This window comes from Acanthaster planci, linkage group LG15 (genome assembly GCF_054643075.1).
Source record: "Acanthaster planci isolate LZ-2023a linkage group LG15, COTS_SCS, whole genome shotgun sequence".
NCBI classification, from domain to species: domain Eukaryota; kingdom Metazoa; phylum Echinodermata; class Asteroidea; order Valvatida; family Acanthasteridae; genus Acanthaster; species Acanthaster planci.
In genome coordinates this window covers 4,561,769-4,580,235 of record NC_141791.1, presented here as the reverse complement: position 1 = coordinate 4,580,235, position 18,467 = coordinate 4,561,769, and the positions used below count along the sequence as shown (strand labels likewise).

General features: G+C 41.1%; 1 protein-coding gene and 1 pseudogene across 4 annotated transcripts; one reads left to right on the top strand and one right to left on the bottom strand.

Annotated features, from left to right (window-relative positions):
* Positions 1 to 972: 972 nt before the first annotated feature.
* LOC110985098 (uncharacterized) lies at positions 973 to 13,404 on the top strand (annotated as a pseudogene). Its single transcript, XR_015427803.1, has 7 exons — positions 973 to 1,139; positions 3,231 to 3,362; positions 5,551 to 5,633; positions 6,047 to 6,257; positions 7,499 to 7,572; positions 8,106 to 8,215; positions 9,274 to 13,404. The product of XR_015427803.1 is annotated as an uncharacterized LOC110985098 (transcript).
* LOC110985102 (histamine N-methyltransferase B-like) lies at positions 10,892 to 18,346 on the bottom strand. 3 transcript variants are annotated; one of them, XM_022245869.2, is made up of 4 exons: positions 18,034 to 18,346; positions 16,733 to 16,966; positions 16,050 to 16,379; positions 10,892 to 14,588 (listed from the first exon to the last, which is right to left on the bottom strand). In XM_022245869.2, the coding sequence occupies exons 2-4, from the start codon at positions 16,944 to 16,946 to the stop codon at positions 14,200 to 14,202; spliced, it is 933 nt and encodes a 310-aa protein (XP_022101561.1). In that variant the 5' UTR covers positions 16,947 to 16,966; positions 18,034 to 18,346; the 3' UTR covers positions 10,892 to 14,199. The 3 variants fall into 3 exon arrangements, with proteins under 3 accessions (XP_022101561.1, XP_022101559.1, XP_022101560.1); XM_022245867.2 differs by having other exon boundaries at positions 17,728 to 18,345; XM_022245868.2 differs by having other exon boundaries at positions 17,908 to 18,344.
* Positions 18,347 to 18,467: the final 121 nt, after the last annotated feature.

The window sequence follows — 18,467 nt, the reverse complement described above, 5'->3', positions numbered from 1 at the left end:
CTCTTCAACTGTTAATGGTTGAACAGTTATTTGTTAGTGAGTGTTTTATCCCCCCCCCCAAAAAAAAGTGATTCACGTGGAACAAATCCGTAGTAATCAAGTCAACAATGGAATACGTAGCCATTACACATACACACAAGTACGTGTAAAAAGTAAGCGAGAAAACAATAAGTATCGTTTATTTGCCTAGCATTCCCCCTTACTTCCTGAACATACGAAACTCACGACATCAAAAGATTATATGAACTTTCTCTTTCTCTTTGACTCATTGATAGGGCGTGATTGTTTTAAGTTGTGAGGTTTGAACGGGAAGCGATATTATGTGTATTGGAAATCGTCTGTATATTATATCATCTGAGTGTTTGAAGAAATGTAATCGATTCGCTTTCTTTTACCATTCCAATGTACGCTGATTAAGACCACAACGTTTTGAGTTTCATTTCAATCGGTTTGAAGGACGGTGTGTTAAAAATCTTGCCTATACATGTACATGTTTTCATTACATGCGCAAATTAGCAAGCCATCAAGCAAAGTAGCTGTTGCGCAGCCTAGACTGTGGTGAAAACTTGTGTGGATGCCGATTGTGCCAATTTGACACTAACTTAACATCACGGGTTTTGTAGTGTGAGGGGATAAGAAGAATCGTAGAATACGGGAGCTAGAGCCAGCAGAGAGAACAGAGCCAGCCTCAACTTCCAGGTCGGTTCATTGGGTCCCTCTATGGTTCAATAGAGAGAAGATTTAGATCTAAAACTGTTCTTTTTGTATACTAGCGCTATTTTAACTTTACATTTCCCCAAAAAAGCTAAGATAGATTGTCTTGCTACAAGGGCAGAATTTTGTTGTTTTTTTTTTTCTCGAATAGCCCAGTTGCCTGATTTATTCATGCATCCACTTCCTTCTTGTGTTGTTATTTCTATAATTAAATTTCCTTTTAAAGTTAAATATATACGCGTGCTTTCCCTTTTCGTTTTTATGGCACTAAAGGTCACACGTCTCAACTGGCAGGAGTAAAGTTTGTTTCACTTCCCGATAAAAGTGGCTTGATTGATTTTTCCATGAGTTGTGTTTGTGAGCTTCGTAGTCCTGTTGCTCTGTCACTGCAATAACAACTGGAAGGGCACGGATCTGTCAGCAAGGTAAGATTCAATCTTGGAATATTTTATTTACAAGCAATGGGGATACAATGTCGACTCTGTAATCCCAAGCTTGCCTAGAAAAATGTAAGGAAAGCATCAAGGAAAACTCAAGTTTTGCGGCATTACGTATTTCGTGTGATAATTCATTCTGTTCGAACCATTACTGTCAGTATCAATAGATAATGATGGCACTAAACGTCGATTTGAAGGAGGCTGTTTTCAGACATTTAAAAGAAAATAGTTGTACATGTAAAAACGTAGGAATATCGAAGTACGTTTGTTTCTTGTTTTTACCGGTACAGGACTGCTGTCAGCATAAAACCGTCAGGGTTTGCGCGACCTATGCTTAAGCTGTGACCGGACAGGGGGCATTTTTTCCCTATCAGTGATACACCCACAAGGCCAAAACCCTTTATTAAAATTAACATCTCCGCGACGCAAAGTACATCTTAACAATAGTTACGCAGTACCCGCGGCTACACCTGACTCAGACAATGGAGCTATTAAACACAAGGAGTCAGCACATAACAGTGATCAAAAGGGTCAGTGATGGCCACCGTCAGTACAGCACGTGCTGCAAGGACAAAACAAATTCCGCGCCGCTTATAGGCTACAAGAAATCCTCGGAGTTACATTTGCAAAGGATCGTGGGTACCGCGCATGCATGTCCGTAACACTTCTGTATGTTCAACATGACCGCCTCGAGACGGAAACCATGGTCATCTGAGACTTAAATTTCGACAATTTTAGTGATTGTTCTGATATTCCAATGACAATGAAAGTCTGGTTACGTCTTTACATGCCCAAAACGTCCCTCTTAACAATAAACAGAATTACTAACTAATACAAATTCTCCAAAAAAATAGGCACGAGAAAAGTGAGAGAATGTAGTTGGTCCAGAGGAAAATAAAAAACACACAAAAACATGGGAGGATTCGTTGTCCTTTCTGTCATTGTCCACAACTGTCTCGGCATGAAAGCTCACCATGTTGTCAAATGCATCCCTGCGGCATGTTTCCACCTTCTTTTAACCGTAGGAACCACTAGGGTTGCGACTTATGATATAAATATCGCAGTTCATATTTTGGGTATTTGTTCTCTACCGCCAGAAACGCAAAATGTCATAGGCTGACTTTAGAAACGTCTGACTTTTGCCAAATAACCACCGTTGATTTGTAATTTTCGAGCGCATCTGCAAAGATCATGCACTCGCTGACTCCTGAGGACTACTGAGGAGAACTGCGCATTTCTTCGTGTATCTTTTCCATCATTTATTTACTCCAGTATGCCGCAGCGAAACATGGCGAGTCTGTGGGTTACCAGCTACTTGGCGGTGGCGATCCCTGTGTACAAAGAATGTCTAGGGACTTCAACAATGGAGCTGGTAACCGCACTTTGTCTACGGAGCCGACAGGAGCAGTTAATCGGAGTACGTTCTGTAGGGACTTCGTTCTAACTCCTTGTGATTGATAGCTCCATGCTCGGACCGAACAACCAACTCCAGCAAGCTCGGTGGTCGAGTGGTTAAGACGTCTGCACTAATGAGCAGGCGGTCGTGGGTTCGAGTCCCACCCAAATGAGCTTGAGATTTTTTTTTCTCGGACAAGCACTGAGTATACAGTGTTTATAAAAAATATACGTGGAGTAAGGGCAAAACCCTTAATTATTGAAAGATGCAACCATACTTAGAGAAAATTGCCTGAGTTACCCGACAAAGATGAAAGCAATAAACCACCATGTCGATGTCCTGTTGGAAAGGTAGAGGCCATCATATGATGCCGACTGTGGGAAATTTGTCCATCACACTATTGTTTCAGAATGGTAGAGAAAACTTTTTAAACCGAACTCCTTGCGTGTGGGAATGAGCCACTTTAAACCACTAAACGTATACCAGTGCACCTCTACCAATTTTTTCACTTAACATTGCAGTTTTGTTTCAGAGTTTTGGTCTTTAAATTTAGAAAAATTGTACGAAAAGTACACCGCATAGAGGTCTCATGTATGACGGGTCATTAAACAGAAAATGCATCTGATTAGTAGCAAGTTATTCCAGTAGATTTTGAAACAATGTATCAACGAATTATTTTTCAGACTCTACAGGTATTGATTTGACAAGTCCGAGATGACGCGTTTTCTGCTACTCAGCCTGACGTGGAATCTTTACAACGTTGTAATGGCAGTAAACACGAATACGCCCATTGCGACCTCTGCGATGGCCAATCAGTGAGTTTTCAACTAATCGTTCCGCTGTCAAGTCACTGTAGTAAATCGTTGAACTCATTGAACTGGAAATACAAGATACAGTTTCCTTGCAGAAAATGGTTTATTGTTAGTCTTGAGGGAGACCAGTCTTCCCAACCAACTTAAATGTGGGAACTTTACCACCTTAATCCTCCACAGTGACGATTATAGTCTTTATTCAAGTCGGGATCCTCGGTGTGTTATGTAAAAATGCGACGCCGGCTGAACAATGCGACGCCGGATGGCACATATGGAACACCATAAAAAACTCGGTGTCAGAGCCAGAGTAAATTCCTCAGATCTGTCGAAGTATTAAGTTCGCGTCCGAACTCATTCGAATCAAAGAATCTCCATTTTTTCATCGTTGTCCCAGTTAGCCTTAAACCACGTCCCTCACACTATATCCAGCAAGGAATGAGACCGATGGCACTCCCCCCCCCCCGTCTCCTGTCTTGCTTCATATGCCTCTTTACCAGGCAAGATATGGAACGAAGGGGTAGCCCCCATAACTATTTAATCACAATACACATTGTAGACTCTTGTTACCTAACACATCCTCCCTAGAGGTCTGTAAAGAATTCCTGAGATTCCGATCAAACGATGACCAACACACAATATCTTACACAACCAGTGGCGTATTCCCCCCCCCCCCCGGCTTTTTGAGTATAGAGCTTTTGAATTTGCCCCCCCCCACACCAAACCCTGGATGCGCCGCTGCACACCACTATTCTCCAATGTGTGGCCTACAGAACAAAAATGTGTGTACCAATTTGTCCATTGTCCAGCTTTGCCTAGCAATTGTGACAACAAAAGGTTTACTCCTTCAATGTGGCGCACAACTGTCTTTTTTGTTTGTTCAACTGCATGGTGCACGCATATCAAGTCACAGTGACATGCAGTCGTCCCCATGTGGATCGAAGGGCGCACACACTTGTCCTCCTTACCTTGTGAGTCCAAATGGATTTATATGTCTGTTTTATGCTGTGGAAATATGCTGGATGCGAGTTGTGAATCGATATGACTCGCACAGAGTCATACGAAGGCCTCTTACACGACAAACTTGCAAGTTTGGTAAACAGCTAATTTGGAACCACAGTTCACTCTCTTCTCTGAACAAGGAATCGATTGAAAATACGTGTATTTTGAATGTCATTTGGGAAGCATTGATAAAGGTAAGTTTCCAAACGATTAATCTTTGTGCAGAGTTATACGCTGTGCGCGAATTGTCATCGTTATAGTTAAATTAAAAATGTTAATTTTAAGAAAGGAGTTAAATTCAGGTTAAACTGAAAATAAATCGGCTTAGTGCAATTTTTAAACAGATAACACGAACTGCAGACAAATGAAAAAATATATGTCACAGACAATATCTAAAGATTAAGTAAAAATGACGAAAAATCATGAAATAAAGATAAAGGAAGCAGGATAAAGGAAGGAATATCTATCAAAATGAACAAGACATTACAAGCGTAAATCTAAGTGAAATGAAAGGAATGTATTTCACTTTAAATGTAGGTCTGAAAAATGTTTTTGCAGAAAATCGAAAAGTTTATTGAGAACGTCATCTCGTAGAGAACGCCAAGAATGGTGTACTCGTTAAAAACGTTTCTCATGGTGTTCGACGTAATAATTCAGTGTAACAAATATGCATGAGTTCTGTGCCTCTTTAGTCAATTTTGATCTATCAGATTTCAAGGAAGAACAGCCAATGCTTTTGGACGAGGATGATGTCACAACAGTGGTAAAAGAAGTGGCAGGAGCACTTAGTCTGGTAACAGAAGCATTTGCATGAATCAGCAGTTCGGGCACACCAACACGTGCACACTTCATGTAGTTTTCATCACGGCCATACGCAAATTTAAATAGGCACGAGTATCGAGTACACTTTAATGCTGAACTGGTTCATTATAAGACACATAAATAATTCGCAATTTTTTAAGTTTTTAACACACTGTTTAAAGAGGCAAACTAATGATGTTCATTCATCTTAATAACAATTCCGTGTCGAAACAAAATGTGGGGGTTACTATTTTTCACTTGAAAATTGTGGAAGTGGTTAAGGGCAAAAAGTGGTATCGACAGTTAGCAAAATTGACAAGTCTGGATAAGTTGCAAAGGTCTTGGGCAGTTATTATTTTTCCTCCTTTGGGCATGTTTTATATTTCTTCAGGGATCCAACTAATTCCACCACAACTGAGACCTCAACCACCGAAAACTCCACAAAGGAGGAGGTCACTGGGACATCCGAATCAGGTATTTCTCATCTTACCACGAACATGGGTCCAGAACCATTTTTATTTGTTTGTTTGTTGGTTTGTTGGGGGTGTTTGTTTGTTTGTTTTTTCGGAGGGGCCATTTTTTCAGGGCCCCAAACAATTTGGAAATTATATCTCCTTTTACGGCCCTTCCAAAGGGAGAGGCTAATTATAGGCCTTTTTAAACGCTAAAAAAAATAGAGCATATATATATGTATAGATAGAGAGAGAGGCCTACAGAGGGTATTTCCTTTTTAAAATTAAAACCCGGACATATACCTTTGCATAGTCCTCGCTCAGTGCGTTGGTGTTCTTTCATTTTATGTGAAAGCATGTATCTAATAACTTTTGGAAGCTGAAAGACGTCATGATGCTGATCTTGTAAGTGACTCCTTTCCTTGCATATTGTAGCATTCGTGATGGATCCGATTCCTCACGACGACTGGGACCGAATAATGAGAACTGCGGTTTTCGCCGGGTTTTGGGTCGTAGTTGCCCTGGTGATCTTCGTCCTCATCCCCGGGATATCTATCGGTTTGGACCGGCTGTACTGCAGACGCAACGTGAATACCTACACCGTTAACCGAATGGATCGTATTGGGGTGGAGTTGCAAGAAGCATCGTAAGTGCCATATTACTTCCCTCAATTGCGCAGTGGCATCATTCCTGCTGGGAAAAAACGTGTCTCTTACGCACCTGTCAATTGTCACCCACTCTTTGTTATTTTTGACCGGCACAGCACGTTTTGCTTCATGGAACTCTCTGAGCTTACATCTTCTTGTCAAAACCGTTTTTTTCCATGGGAATGATTTAGAAAGAAAGGGTGGTTTGGTGACTGCACCCTGATCAACAAGATATAGATATAATTACTGTCGACTGATGGCGCAACACGAAGGATGACAACGTCCACTGAATGGCCGTAATTAATCCATCGCTTTGTCTTTCAGCCTCGTTTCCAACCTACTGGATTATACATTATTCGTTCCCTGGAAAATTTGTTGTTCCCCAAAAATAATTATATGGAAGTTCAAGGTGACCACCTACACTTTAGGCGGCTTGTTGGTCTACAGCCTTAGAACAATGGCCCTATAAGTCTGGGGCTAGTTGGTCCGTGTCAAAATGGTTTTCAACCTGTTTATGCTCAAACACAGAGTCGAACTCACTATTGACCATTTGTTCATTTCAAGATCACTTGGTGAAACTCATTAGTTAACTTTTACTATATATGTAGTTAACAACATGATGAGGTGTTTAAAACCCCAATAAAAATAATACAATGTAACACGTAATAGGTGTTGATGCTGGGTGGTCCATTTGAGGAATGACGGGCAGCTATTATGAACTTGAACCAAGTGAGACTAGTTGGATCCCTAAAACTGAAGCTGTTACACAATAATACTAAGAACAACTTGGTGATAGAATTAATTTTAATTAAGTCAATTCCGAAAAAAATTTCTCTGTTAAAGTTAAATGTAATTTTTGTTTTATATAAGAGTTTTTGAATTGCAATTTTATGATTTGATTGCTTTAACCTTGAGATCAGTTCTCTGGAAATAATTATATTGAGGGACTGAAATGATTTTGAGGGAACGAATATCTTGGGGAAACAAAATTTTCCAAAATATCCTCCTGCCTACGTTTTCTCCACCTGTCCCCTTACGAACTCCACAAAACGGAGAATATTTTACTCTTGTATTTTTTAGCATCCAGGTCATAATCCATAACACAGGAGTGATAAATATTAAATTGGTGTCTTTGCTTAGGATGTGGAGCCTCTTATCAATGAGCTTCCAATAGGATCTTCCCACAGTTCCACCTCTTTCCCTCCACAGCAAGAGCTTTTTTTTTCTTATGTATTTACAGAGAAGTGATGCTGGATGAACCTGAGAGGGAGGCCACACATCTCATGCTACCTGAGAGTACAGCATCAGTGTGTAGTAAGCACAATGAAACTAGTTTACCATTTTTTAATGGACATTAAGAACAACTCATTGCCATTTGGCTAAAAAAGGCCTCACCAAATAAGTATGCCTTCAACGTGTGATATGCGAAACCATTTTCATGAGCATACAAAAGTTTACATGAAGGGGAAAAGGGTTGGAGGGTGTGTATGCTCATCAGCAATAATTAGAAATATTGATAATGCTCTTCCTGACTGTAGGGAAATCATGATTTTTTTCTAGTCAGTTTGTACTCTCCAGATGGGGATGGGTGTCCCCAAAAAGTGCTGTTTGTGAAAATGACCAAAAAAAAAAAAAGTGACCCCTTTGTGGGAGCAGTGTATACCATCTGAGAATGCTGGGCGTTCCCAGCATAGCTTTGAAGACATTTTGCTTAAGTGAAGACAGTTGCACTGTTTCAGAACTGTTACAGAATCTTGAGAAAGATTCTGCTTGGATCGAAACATCAAGCCCCCCATATTTTGAGATGTTACTGAACAAGCGTGTGCTCTTGTTGTTCCCAAATCCAGATCCTAGCCCTCCATCTCCAACCACTCCTGTGGAAATAGACCAACATGACAGCATGTTCACTCACCAGGCCACAAAGCCTTTGGAGAATTCCTATGAAACAACCAACAAGGTTGGCTATACTTTGTTTTTCAACCTGTCAAATGAACAATTGTACAAGACATGTTTTAAAATCTGTGACCCACCAGCCACCTTCAAGTGCACACCATTCATACTTAGTGTTTAACATGATTTAATGATAGCTGCTCCCTTCCCCCCCCCCCAAAAAAAAAAATTACATCAATCCTCCCAGATCATTCGAAATCTTCCTGAAGGTTTTGGAGGATTATATGAGATTCTAGGTGTAGCTAAGGCACTGGTTTTGTACCCCTTGTTTGTACCATTCATCTGCATGGTGGATTACGAAGATGTCTGGGGGCTTTCCCAATAAAAATGCATTGTTGAGTTCATTGCTGTTGAAGTGCCCTGAGCACAGCAACATTAGCCAACATAAGGTGTGGTGCTGATTCCATATTGGAATTGGTGCAGTTTATGTCTGTGAGTTCCTCCTCGCTTGCACCGGTCTGCTACGTGTAAAACTACATGTAAGTACATGCATGTAAAATTAAATCTGTTACCAAGTAATGGCTCGATCCTTCCACAGTACCGATATGTCCTGACCACTGCCATGAGGACATTCCATGGTTTGATCATTTTCAGAAAAAAAATGAATTTGGTTTTAATTGTAGTGCAGTGATATCATATACATGTACAGTTTGTGCACGGATATCAGTCCTAGTCCGAAATGGGATTTCAAAGCCATGACTACATCATGTTGCGATAAAATCTTTCTCAATGTTGGGGGTCCCTAAAACAGTCAGTTAGCAACACCGCCAGAGACAATATCTTTGGAAATATTCACAATTATGTGTCACACTGGCAGCATTATTCTGCAGTTAAAACCTCATCAAAAGGCCCAACTTCACCATTTTGGCCTTTGAGGGTGAATTGATTTCCTTTGCAACTCCTTCAAATAATGTTCATTTTTTATCTTTTGAACTCAAAAATGTCTATTTGGAGTTGGCACCTTCTTTCAATTAGGTATTCAATTTTACTTTCTTATTATGCTCAAACAACAAACAAAAAGTGGCAGAGTAAAGGAAGCTACCTTTTTTTGTAATTTTCACAAAGCTCGCTGCTGAAAGTGTGGAATCTGTGATTCACCAGCTGACCAATATGTCAGATGGTGAGTTAGCTTGGCTTGACCAGAATGAAGATCCACCTCCTTCAAGTCTGAGAGATAGATCCCTGTCTGCCGGGGCTGCTCCCGCGACACAAATACCAACGAATCTCAATCAGCAGTATGCCAAGGTTGCCAAACCATGGAGGGGGTGAAGAGTGTCTTGTGGACTCCCCATCAAATGGGGGCCTGGCAAGTCAGCCCGAACTGCCAGACGTTCCAGCTAGTGATGGCTTGGAGCCCAGCAAAGATCCATGCAGTGTTCGTTTTATGATCCCAGAGGGTGATGATCAGGATGCAGTTAAGGAGGCTTCCTTGTGCCCTGAGGAGTGGAGAAACAAATCTTACCTCCACTCTCCATCTGCATCCAGCAAAGCACCAATCCACATATGGAAGCCTCCGACTAAACAAGTTCACGAAACCCCCTCCGAAAAACATTTCTCCCATGTCCACATTTATGAGGAACTGGGAGATGTCACACGTAAGGAGAGGCCCCCTGGTGTCCGCACTTCAGTCTCGGAGAGTGACCTCGTACATTCGTCCGGTTGCAAGATAACCTTCCCCCAGTATTTTGAGGTGGACGACTTCACTGTGACCAGGACAGATTCTGGTGGAGTCCATCCCTTGACCCTCAAGTCTGACAAGAGCACTCCACAGAGCCCACTTCCCCACTCCATAACACTGCTCACGCAAGAGGATGATGCGTCATCAGACGAGGACATAAACCGGAGAGGGAATGATAGTGACCAGTGCGTGATCAAAGTTCGCACACGGAAGGGGCTCATGGCCCACCCTCTCTCAGCCCAGCACCGGCTGTCTGATGGGGCACTGGAGAGAGCTCCCTCTGTAATCCCACACCAGTTTTCCTCCCTCCAGAGGCACAACGTAGCACCACAAGCCAGTAACCAGCATGTAGCAGCCTACTACTCCAAGCTGAACAGGTTCAGGCCTCCCCATCAGGCCCTTCTTCCGGTCTCAGGCAACATATACCACAAGCTCATTCCCACCGTAGATCCTCATGACCACTGGGAAGGGACTCAGGGTGGAGATACTAGCCTCATGGAAACAAGCCTCTGAGGTTAAGAATTTTTAGAAATTGTTTTGAAGGCCCCGATGACGAAATGAACATTTTCATTCTTTTCTGCATCCGATTTCCCTTCACCACATCATTTTAATTTGGTTCCAAGTTGACTTGGGCCATTTGAGTGTGGCTCTGTTGTGTCTGCTGGCAGCAAAGCTGTACAACATGTGAATGCACTAAAACTACTAGCGCCACATACATGTAGACAAAGATGACAAACATGGGGGGGTGAATGGTTGTGTATGCACAGACATGTCAGAGTAAATTGATTCTTTTCTGTGTAACTTGTTTTTGAACATTTCCAGTTTGTATGATAATCACATTAGGTGATTTAGAATGTGAACATAGCCTACTTCAGCTCAAGTGACAATGCTGGACAGACTGAGACATTTGAGAACAATGGGATATTATTTCATGTCTTCTAGAGGCCAGAGGCAGCCTTGTTCTCTAATTCAAGTCAATACATCCCTGGCTGTTGGTGCAGAAAATGGAGGAATGTCTCAATACTATAATGGCCCCAAAAGCAAACAGTTTGAAATTTATCAACACCTGAAAATTCTTTTCCTTTCAATGACAACCAAAACAACACTTCTACAAGAACACATAATCAAATTTAACCTGACGGGTGTGAATTTTTGAAATGACTTACTTTTATAATTTAAGTAACTTATATTTCTAACAGGACGTACATGTACATTAAACAGAATAAGCCTTTCTTCTGTTAAACACTGACCGCCATTTTTTATGGACATCCAAGGTTTTCAGGAAATACATTCTTGGCATGAATTTCTGCCTCAAATACCCATTTGGCATTACTGGTGTTATAAGTGGAGGTATTTTCGTTTAGCACTCAATAACAGCATTTACTACATGTAGTTAATATTTGAATATTTGCATAAGGGTCTTTAATAGTTTATAAATTATTCTGGTGGTGTTTTTGTATAAATACAGCCAGCCATAAAAATGGCACTTGTTGCATGTATGTAGCATAAGAAAGGTTTATATCACTATACATATATATTGCTACAAGGTTTCATGCTTTACATAAAGTTTTTAGACTTGGTCGAGAAGCTCTTTCTAAATAGTTTTAAATTACAATTAATTTAAAATGATTTTAAAAACAACTATTTTCTTACTCCTATTTCCTGGGCTTCAAAACAAATAAGCTTTTTTGATTAACATAAATACATGTACATTTCAAGATAGTGGCATCACTCCAAGCACTAATGCAATGTAGCACAGGAATACACATATGTGTAAGTCTTTTTTCAGGGCCACTTTCGTTGCCGGCTGGTGTTTTGTTGACCGTTTCAGACTGGCCACACCATGTGATGGGCTCTCGACCAATGGGAATAGGTAAGCTGTCATAGATATTAAACACTACAAATCCTCCAATGAATGCTTCAATAGAAATAATGGAACCATGTAGTGGTATTGCCGCATATTTCTAAAAAAAATAAGGAAATATACAATTGATCCCTGTAAGAGAGACATTTAAAATTTGGGGGTTTAGCACACTTAATCCTTTAGTTGCTGTTTTTCAATCCAAAGAAACAGAAACCTGTACAAGAAATCCTTCATCTACACAGTGGGATATACATGTATTTATATTGCGTGCATTGTGTTGTGGTTTCCTATGACATATAAAAAAATATAGCAGATGGGAGGGTAATTTTTGTTTTTGAGTTGGTTCTTGATGTTTGTTCGGGACGAAAGTCAATTGTTTTTTATTTGCATACTGATTTCTAACATTACATATCAATTTTTGCCCTTTTACTGACATCGCAGTATATTCAATATGTACAGCACATGTAAGAGCAAAGCCTGAATACATACATGTACATGTATGTAAACTTAACATCTCAGAAGCCAAGAAAATTTAATATCATTTGTACCAGTTAACAGCTGACAAAGTCGTATTTGGTAGTGTACATTACATGTACATATTCATATAACATATCCTACCAGCAGATTCACTGGTTGAGTAGTTACAGAATGTCTATATTCAGAAAACAGATGGTGGTGGGTAAATAAAAACTCCCTAGAGCAAGCCAATATTTTGAGCCAACCGGCTTTAAAAAATAAATATCAAACTAGAGATCTACAAGTACATGTATGTCTGTTTGAGAACAGAACATAGGGCTTTTTCTAAACTTGTGCAGGAAAGAAAAAAAATTAGGCAAGGGACTGGCCCATTTTTGTTGCAATTTTTTCTAATAAACAACGACACAGTTCCTATGTGATTTTCTTTTTAAGTGGAAACACAGGTTGTGTGTTTGTTGGGTCTCACAACCACAAAGTGTGCAACAGGGGTGTTCATTTATCACTGTCAAGGAAATGTTATCGAGTTACACCTCCAAATTACTCTCACACTCACTCCAGGAGCTTGAAGAAATGTTGCATGGCACCAGACTATAAGCCATGGAGTCATCATCAGGTCTCAGTCAGGTCATAGTAACTCTTATGGTTTGAACTACATGCAGTTTGTGTATATGTGTGTATTTTACGATACAAGTGCTTCATTGTACATGATTGAATGTGAACAGTTGTATACCAGTAGTCCTGAGATGTAACATATTGATAGCACGGTGGCATTTGTCAACTTCATAGCACATTATGTACATACATGTACAAACAGCACAAAATGTAAACATTGATAAAGAGTTTACACATGTACAGTTTCAGAGGTTAGGTTAGATTAATTGAAAATGAATGCGCATGCAGGATTGTGAAAACAAAAACTATGTTACCTCGACTAGATTCTCTAATGTGTATTTCTCCTGTGAACTTTCTATATTATTTTTTGTATATTTGCATTCTAATACATATAACTCAACCTCCAGGATGTTTAAACGAGTTGAAACTTGATGTTGTGGCCAATTTGGCAAGGTCAAACGCATGTATGTATGTGTATAAAAATGTTCAGGGTTTTTGTATGAAAACCAAACTGCAATGAAGAAATGCACCTTTTTAACAATTTCAGTTAAATCTCGTGATCAGACTTGAAAGTGTCACAAGCTCACTATTAATTTCCTGTGTTTACGGAGGCATGGCTCTTCATTGCCCTTAGCGAATATGAATGAAATAAAAAGCATCGTCAAGCCACGAGTGTCCTCTTTAAAAACAAATAAATACCACCAGTGGTCACTATGTTTAAAATAGACAAAATCTGTTAGCACAATCTTCAAAGGGACATGCTGTACATTTCCACATAACCTTCAGTCCTTAATCCTGATTTTTTTGGTCAACCCATGGCAACAAATCATGCAATATATCTATTAGCCACAGTTGATGTCATACTCCATGTGTTATGCAGCTCCAAGGGTAAGTACATGTACATACGTATATTGTGCCCCTAGTGTGACACAATTCAGAGTTGTATGATTCACTGCGAGTGAGACAGGTTTGCTTGATTAATGATGTGCAATTTTACAAGAGTGAATCCCACACATCACTTGGCCTTCAGCCTTGTCTTATGCGGGACACACACATACTATGTGTTCAAAGTTATATATCTACACTACTGTCCTGAGAAAATGATTCAAGAGCACAAAATGCGAGTGATCTTAAAAGACACGGTTAATACTGAAGCATGACATCATCTGAACCAGGAAGTGTAGTGCAAACGAGTGGAGTAGGCACGTGTAGAAGTTCAGGCTCTGGTTCTAACGTTAATGCCTTTTTACACACATAACTGTGCATGTGACGTACATTCACTTTGGTACTCTATACATTCCAGAAAGAGTAAAAAAAACTAACATTTGAGTAAAATGATTCCAATGCTCTTTTTCCCATGTCAGAGGCATGAGGCATTGGACACGGCTGGAACTTTGTTCTTTATGCCCAGAATATAAGCTGAATCGTAGAACAGGAATACCTTTCCATCCCGGACAGTCACAAGGCTCTTCAAATAATCACGGAACTCCTTCAGCACAGCCGGGGGGACGCTCTGACGGAAGTGAAGGACGTTGGAAAGGAAGTCCAGCACCAGGCTGCCCTCGTCAGATGTGTCATCGAAGCAGTCAGTGATGTCAAAGTCGCGCTGGTCATCAGGCTGGTTGCAGATGACGTATGGGATGTTGTGCTTCTTGAAGAAGGTGCAGACATGTTCAGTGCAAAAGAGGGGGTTCACTTCATCTTGAGCAAACTGGAATTGCTTCTCAATCTTTATCATGTCACAGTTCTCTGCAAAAGCAAACAAAACTTTGTGGTCTTCTTCCAAAGCAGGGATGAGATTGAAAGAAAATGAAATATCTACGAAATAATCACATGAGGTTTTGAGGTCCCACAGCAGTGTAGAGTCTATGGTAAAAATTAGTGTTTCCCAACATGTACAGTGTACATGAAAATATGTTATTATGCCTTAAAAGCCCATTTCTTATGCTTATCAACTGTTATCCCTAAAAACACCACAATGATAAACACAAGATTTTCCGGATTTCAAAAGAGATCATTGAAAAATCTCAAAATCAGGAAAATCTGATGAAAAACCCTGAAACCAGGGAAAAAGGTATCAATATGTGTGCCTATAACCATTCAGCACTGATGGATAAGTGCAACCCACATTTTTCATGTTGATGTCGTTGTACATGTACGTGTATATTCGCAGTACATGGGTAACATGTAGACACATTGTAAGTGGGCCTTCATCATGTTAACCACTTCGTGCTGGGTTTCCCAGTACCGAAGACCTTAGGTTTATACACATAGCCAGGGGTGCCCAATATGGGACAAAGGAGCTGGGCCTTGTAACAAAAGACCGTGCTCTGAGCAAAAGACCGAGCTGCTGGGAATTGCCAACATTTTTTTCAGTTGTCAACAGCGGAGGTAATCTGTCATTGCTCTGAAACAGTATTTGTGGCATTCAGGGAAAGCGGATTATCACCAGGGACAAAAGCGCTCCAGGAATTAATGACACAACACCGCTGCACACTAATAAGGCCGCATTTGAAAAGATGCCAGCAGTGCACTTGGCCAATTTCAGGAACAAAGGAAATTACACAACACCGCACAATCCGGGCTCTCTTTACAAGGTGGCAGGCCTGGCTAAAATACTCAGGTGTCAATAGATGTTGCCTTTCAGATTAGAGTAGAAACAGACAGTCATTTGTGCGGGTGTAAATGTCCAGTAAGTGAAGTCATGAATTTTTGAATATCTTGAAAATCCCCTGCGAACTCGTCATGCAAATTCTTGTTGAACCGGGCAGCATATGGTTAAAGGGGACAATGTCTTCTACGAGGCAAATTAGGAGCAAATTCTGAAGGCATTTGTCTTCCCAAACCACATTTTGGTCCCCATGACTACTGACAAGTTTGTTTGTACACATTGCCTTCAGGCTGCAGTGATTTGGTTTTATGCACACAGTGAAGGTTTGACTTGTCTTTGGAAGGTAGAAGTTTTAAATTCCCTGTGCCATGTCCAGTTGTTATAGCAAAAGTAACTACACAGCATTGTCACAGCCTCAAGAGACAAAGGCACTATGAAATGTACAAATACTGTTACACAGTGACTCAAGATTCAACATTTACGGTGGCCCAATGGAGTTATGAAACTGGCAGTGATCTCATTTGAAAACAAGCAGTTCTGCAAAAGAGCTGTTGCTATATTCCATCAATAAGTGATTGACCTGCTTTTGGACCACATACCGGTTTCCATTCCAACAAGCAGGATTCCTCCTGGCTCTAGTCTGCTGTAAAGATATGCCAGGGCGCCATCTAAATCTGGCTCGTAGTACAGGCAGTACAGTGCACTTATGAAATGAAACTTAGTTTTATCCCAAGACATCTCACTGTGGTGCTGGTACTCTCCGAGCGTCTGCAGGTGCCAGTCGTACTTGACCCCATCCAACTCTGCCGCCTTTGCCTTGATGAGGTCCTTATACATGTCCACTTGGGTCTGGCTGGGCTCCACAACAGTGTTGTGGATGCTGGGATGCTTAGTGAGAATATGGGACAAGAGCTGGTACTCAACGGCTCCTTTTCAAAAAGTCAGAGGACAGTGTAAGGTGCAAGAAAATAACAACTACATTTCGAAAGCAAAAGCTACGAAGCTATATTTGTCGTTTTAAAAATTGTATTTAAGTGGTTTGGGTACTTTTTCTCTATTCTTCCTTTTTCATTTCATTTTGTGGCAATTGCCATTACTGACTTTTGATCTGATTTCAGCAAATTCTTGGAGGGGGGGTTTGATCCTTTGGTGATCTGTCTCGTCAAAGGTGCAGGCGAGAGTGCATTAATTTGCATTGCCAAATTGCATTACCTCCAATCACATTAATTTGTTTCAAATGAGAAACAAACTTTGCTAAGAGGTAAAAGAAACCAGTACCTACCTTCCCCACTTCCGACACCGAGGAGCCTGAGAGATTCCCCCTCTAGCAAAGTAACATCCAGCTTGTCAAGCACCTGATGTGCCAGATACCTGTTGACCCACTTCATGTAGTCCGGGAGCCAGGCCACACGCTTCTCATACTGCTGGGTGCACAGAATGTAGTGCTCCACATCATTGCAGAGACTTTGCAGCTGCCGTGCATCGAAATTTTCCATCTTGTCTTTCTCTATTGGCTCTGCATAATGGATGGCAAAGTCCAGGGCATGAGAGTTCATGCACACACACAGCTACACGTAGCTGACCCATGCTAACCTATCTAGTATGTGAACATGAGGACCACATCATCATACGTGATCATGTAGGTTGTGCAAATCCTTACTTGAAGCCACGTCCAGCAGGGGCGGATCCAGGATTTTCCCAAAGGGGGGATGTGAACGGAAACTGCAATGTTGAAATGCTCATGGGCTTTTACTGCATGGTGTTTAGGGCATTTTTGGATTTTAGTTATTCCATGATGCAATTTCAGGCAGAATGGCCCCTCTTTTTTTCTCCCTTTCTTCTCTCTCGTTTTCTTCTTGTTTTCTTTATTCATTTATTAGTGAAAAGGGGAGGGGGTGTGCATCCCACACCCCCCCCACATCTGCCCCTGTCCACACAAGGTTAACCAATCTTTCTGAAAAAAAAAATGTTGGCAGGCATTTTGGGGGTCGGGGTAAATCTGCATGCAGAAGGGCAACAGTCAAGGAATGAACCATCTACAAATATCAAGCTTAACTAATATTTAACAGAGTGTGCACAGTCAGTGCAAAAAACAGTTTTGTTTTGTTTCCTTCACTACAGCCAAACACAGGAATGTTCATACCGTGTGTGAGTTTAGGTACACTAATTTGTCCCCCGTAAAGCCATGAAACCAGCTGTACTTGCAGGCGTACATGTACGTAGGCCTACCCCCCCCCCATCACAAAATGAAAGAAAAAAATTAAGCGACTGTCTTACCATCTAGTAGTATCAGCAATAAGCAGATACTGAGATAAGCCTACAGCTGCAGCAGTTTCCACTTCACTGGCAATGTATGGACAATGGTACTGATTTTAACGACCCTCACCACAGGTATGTAAAACTACAGGTGTAGCCTTCAGGCCAAGCCCACCGCCACACGTGTCCGATCAAACCTACCTTGAACCTACGTAGCCCTGCCTACGCGATTGTCAGTTGTGTACTCATGGTAGTGGCTTTGTGAATGTGATTTATGCCTCTTTACACTCATGCATACTGAATCTAAGGCTGCGCAACGGACCATACCATTGATTCTAATATACAATCAGGGTCAGCTGCGCTGGCCGCGCCGGCAATTGACCTCCAAGTAAGGACAGGAACCTCTTTTGGGAAATAATGGCTGCTTGTGCACAAGCCCAGTAATACAATATGAGTATCGCTTCACGTACGAATATGAGGGCGTAGCTAGGGCGTTATTTATATGCGCACTGCTGCACAACGTGCGCAGCACAGATGTATGAAGCTATACAGTGTATACATGTACATGTATCAAAGATAGTAATAAGTTAGTACATGTACATGCATTCTGCAGAAGCCAGATCACAGAAAGCTAGCTAGCTGTACGGATCGGGCACATGATTTGCACAGCACTATGTGTGGTGTTCCATATGTGCCATCCGGCGTCGCATTTTTCAGCCGGCGTCGCATTTTTCGACGGGCGTCGCATTTTTCAACCGGCG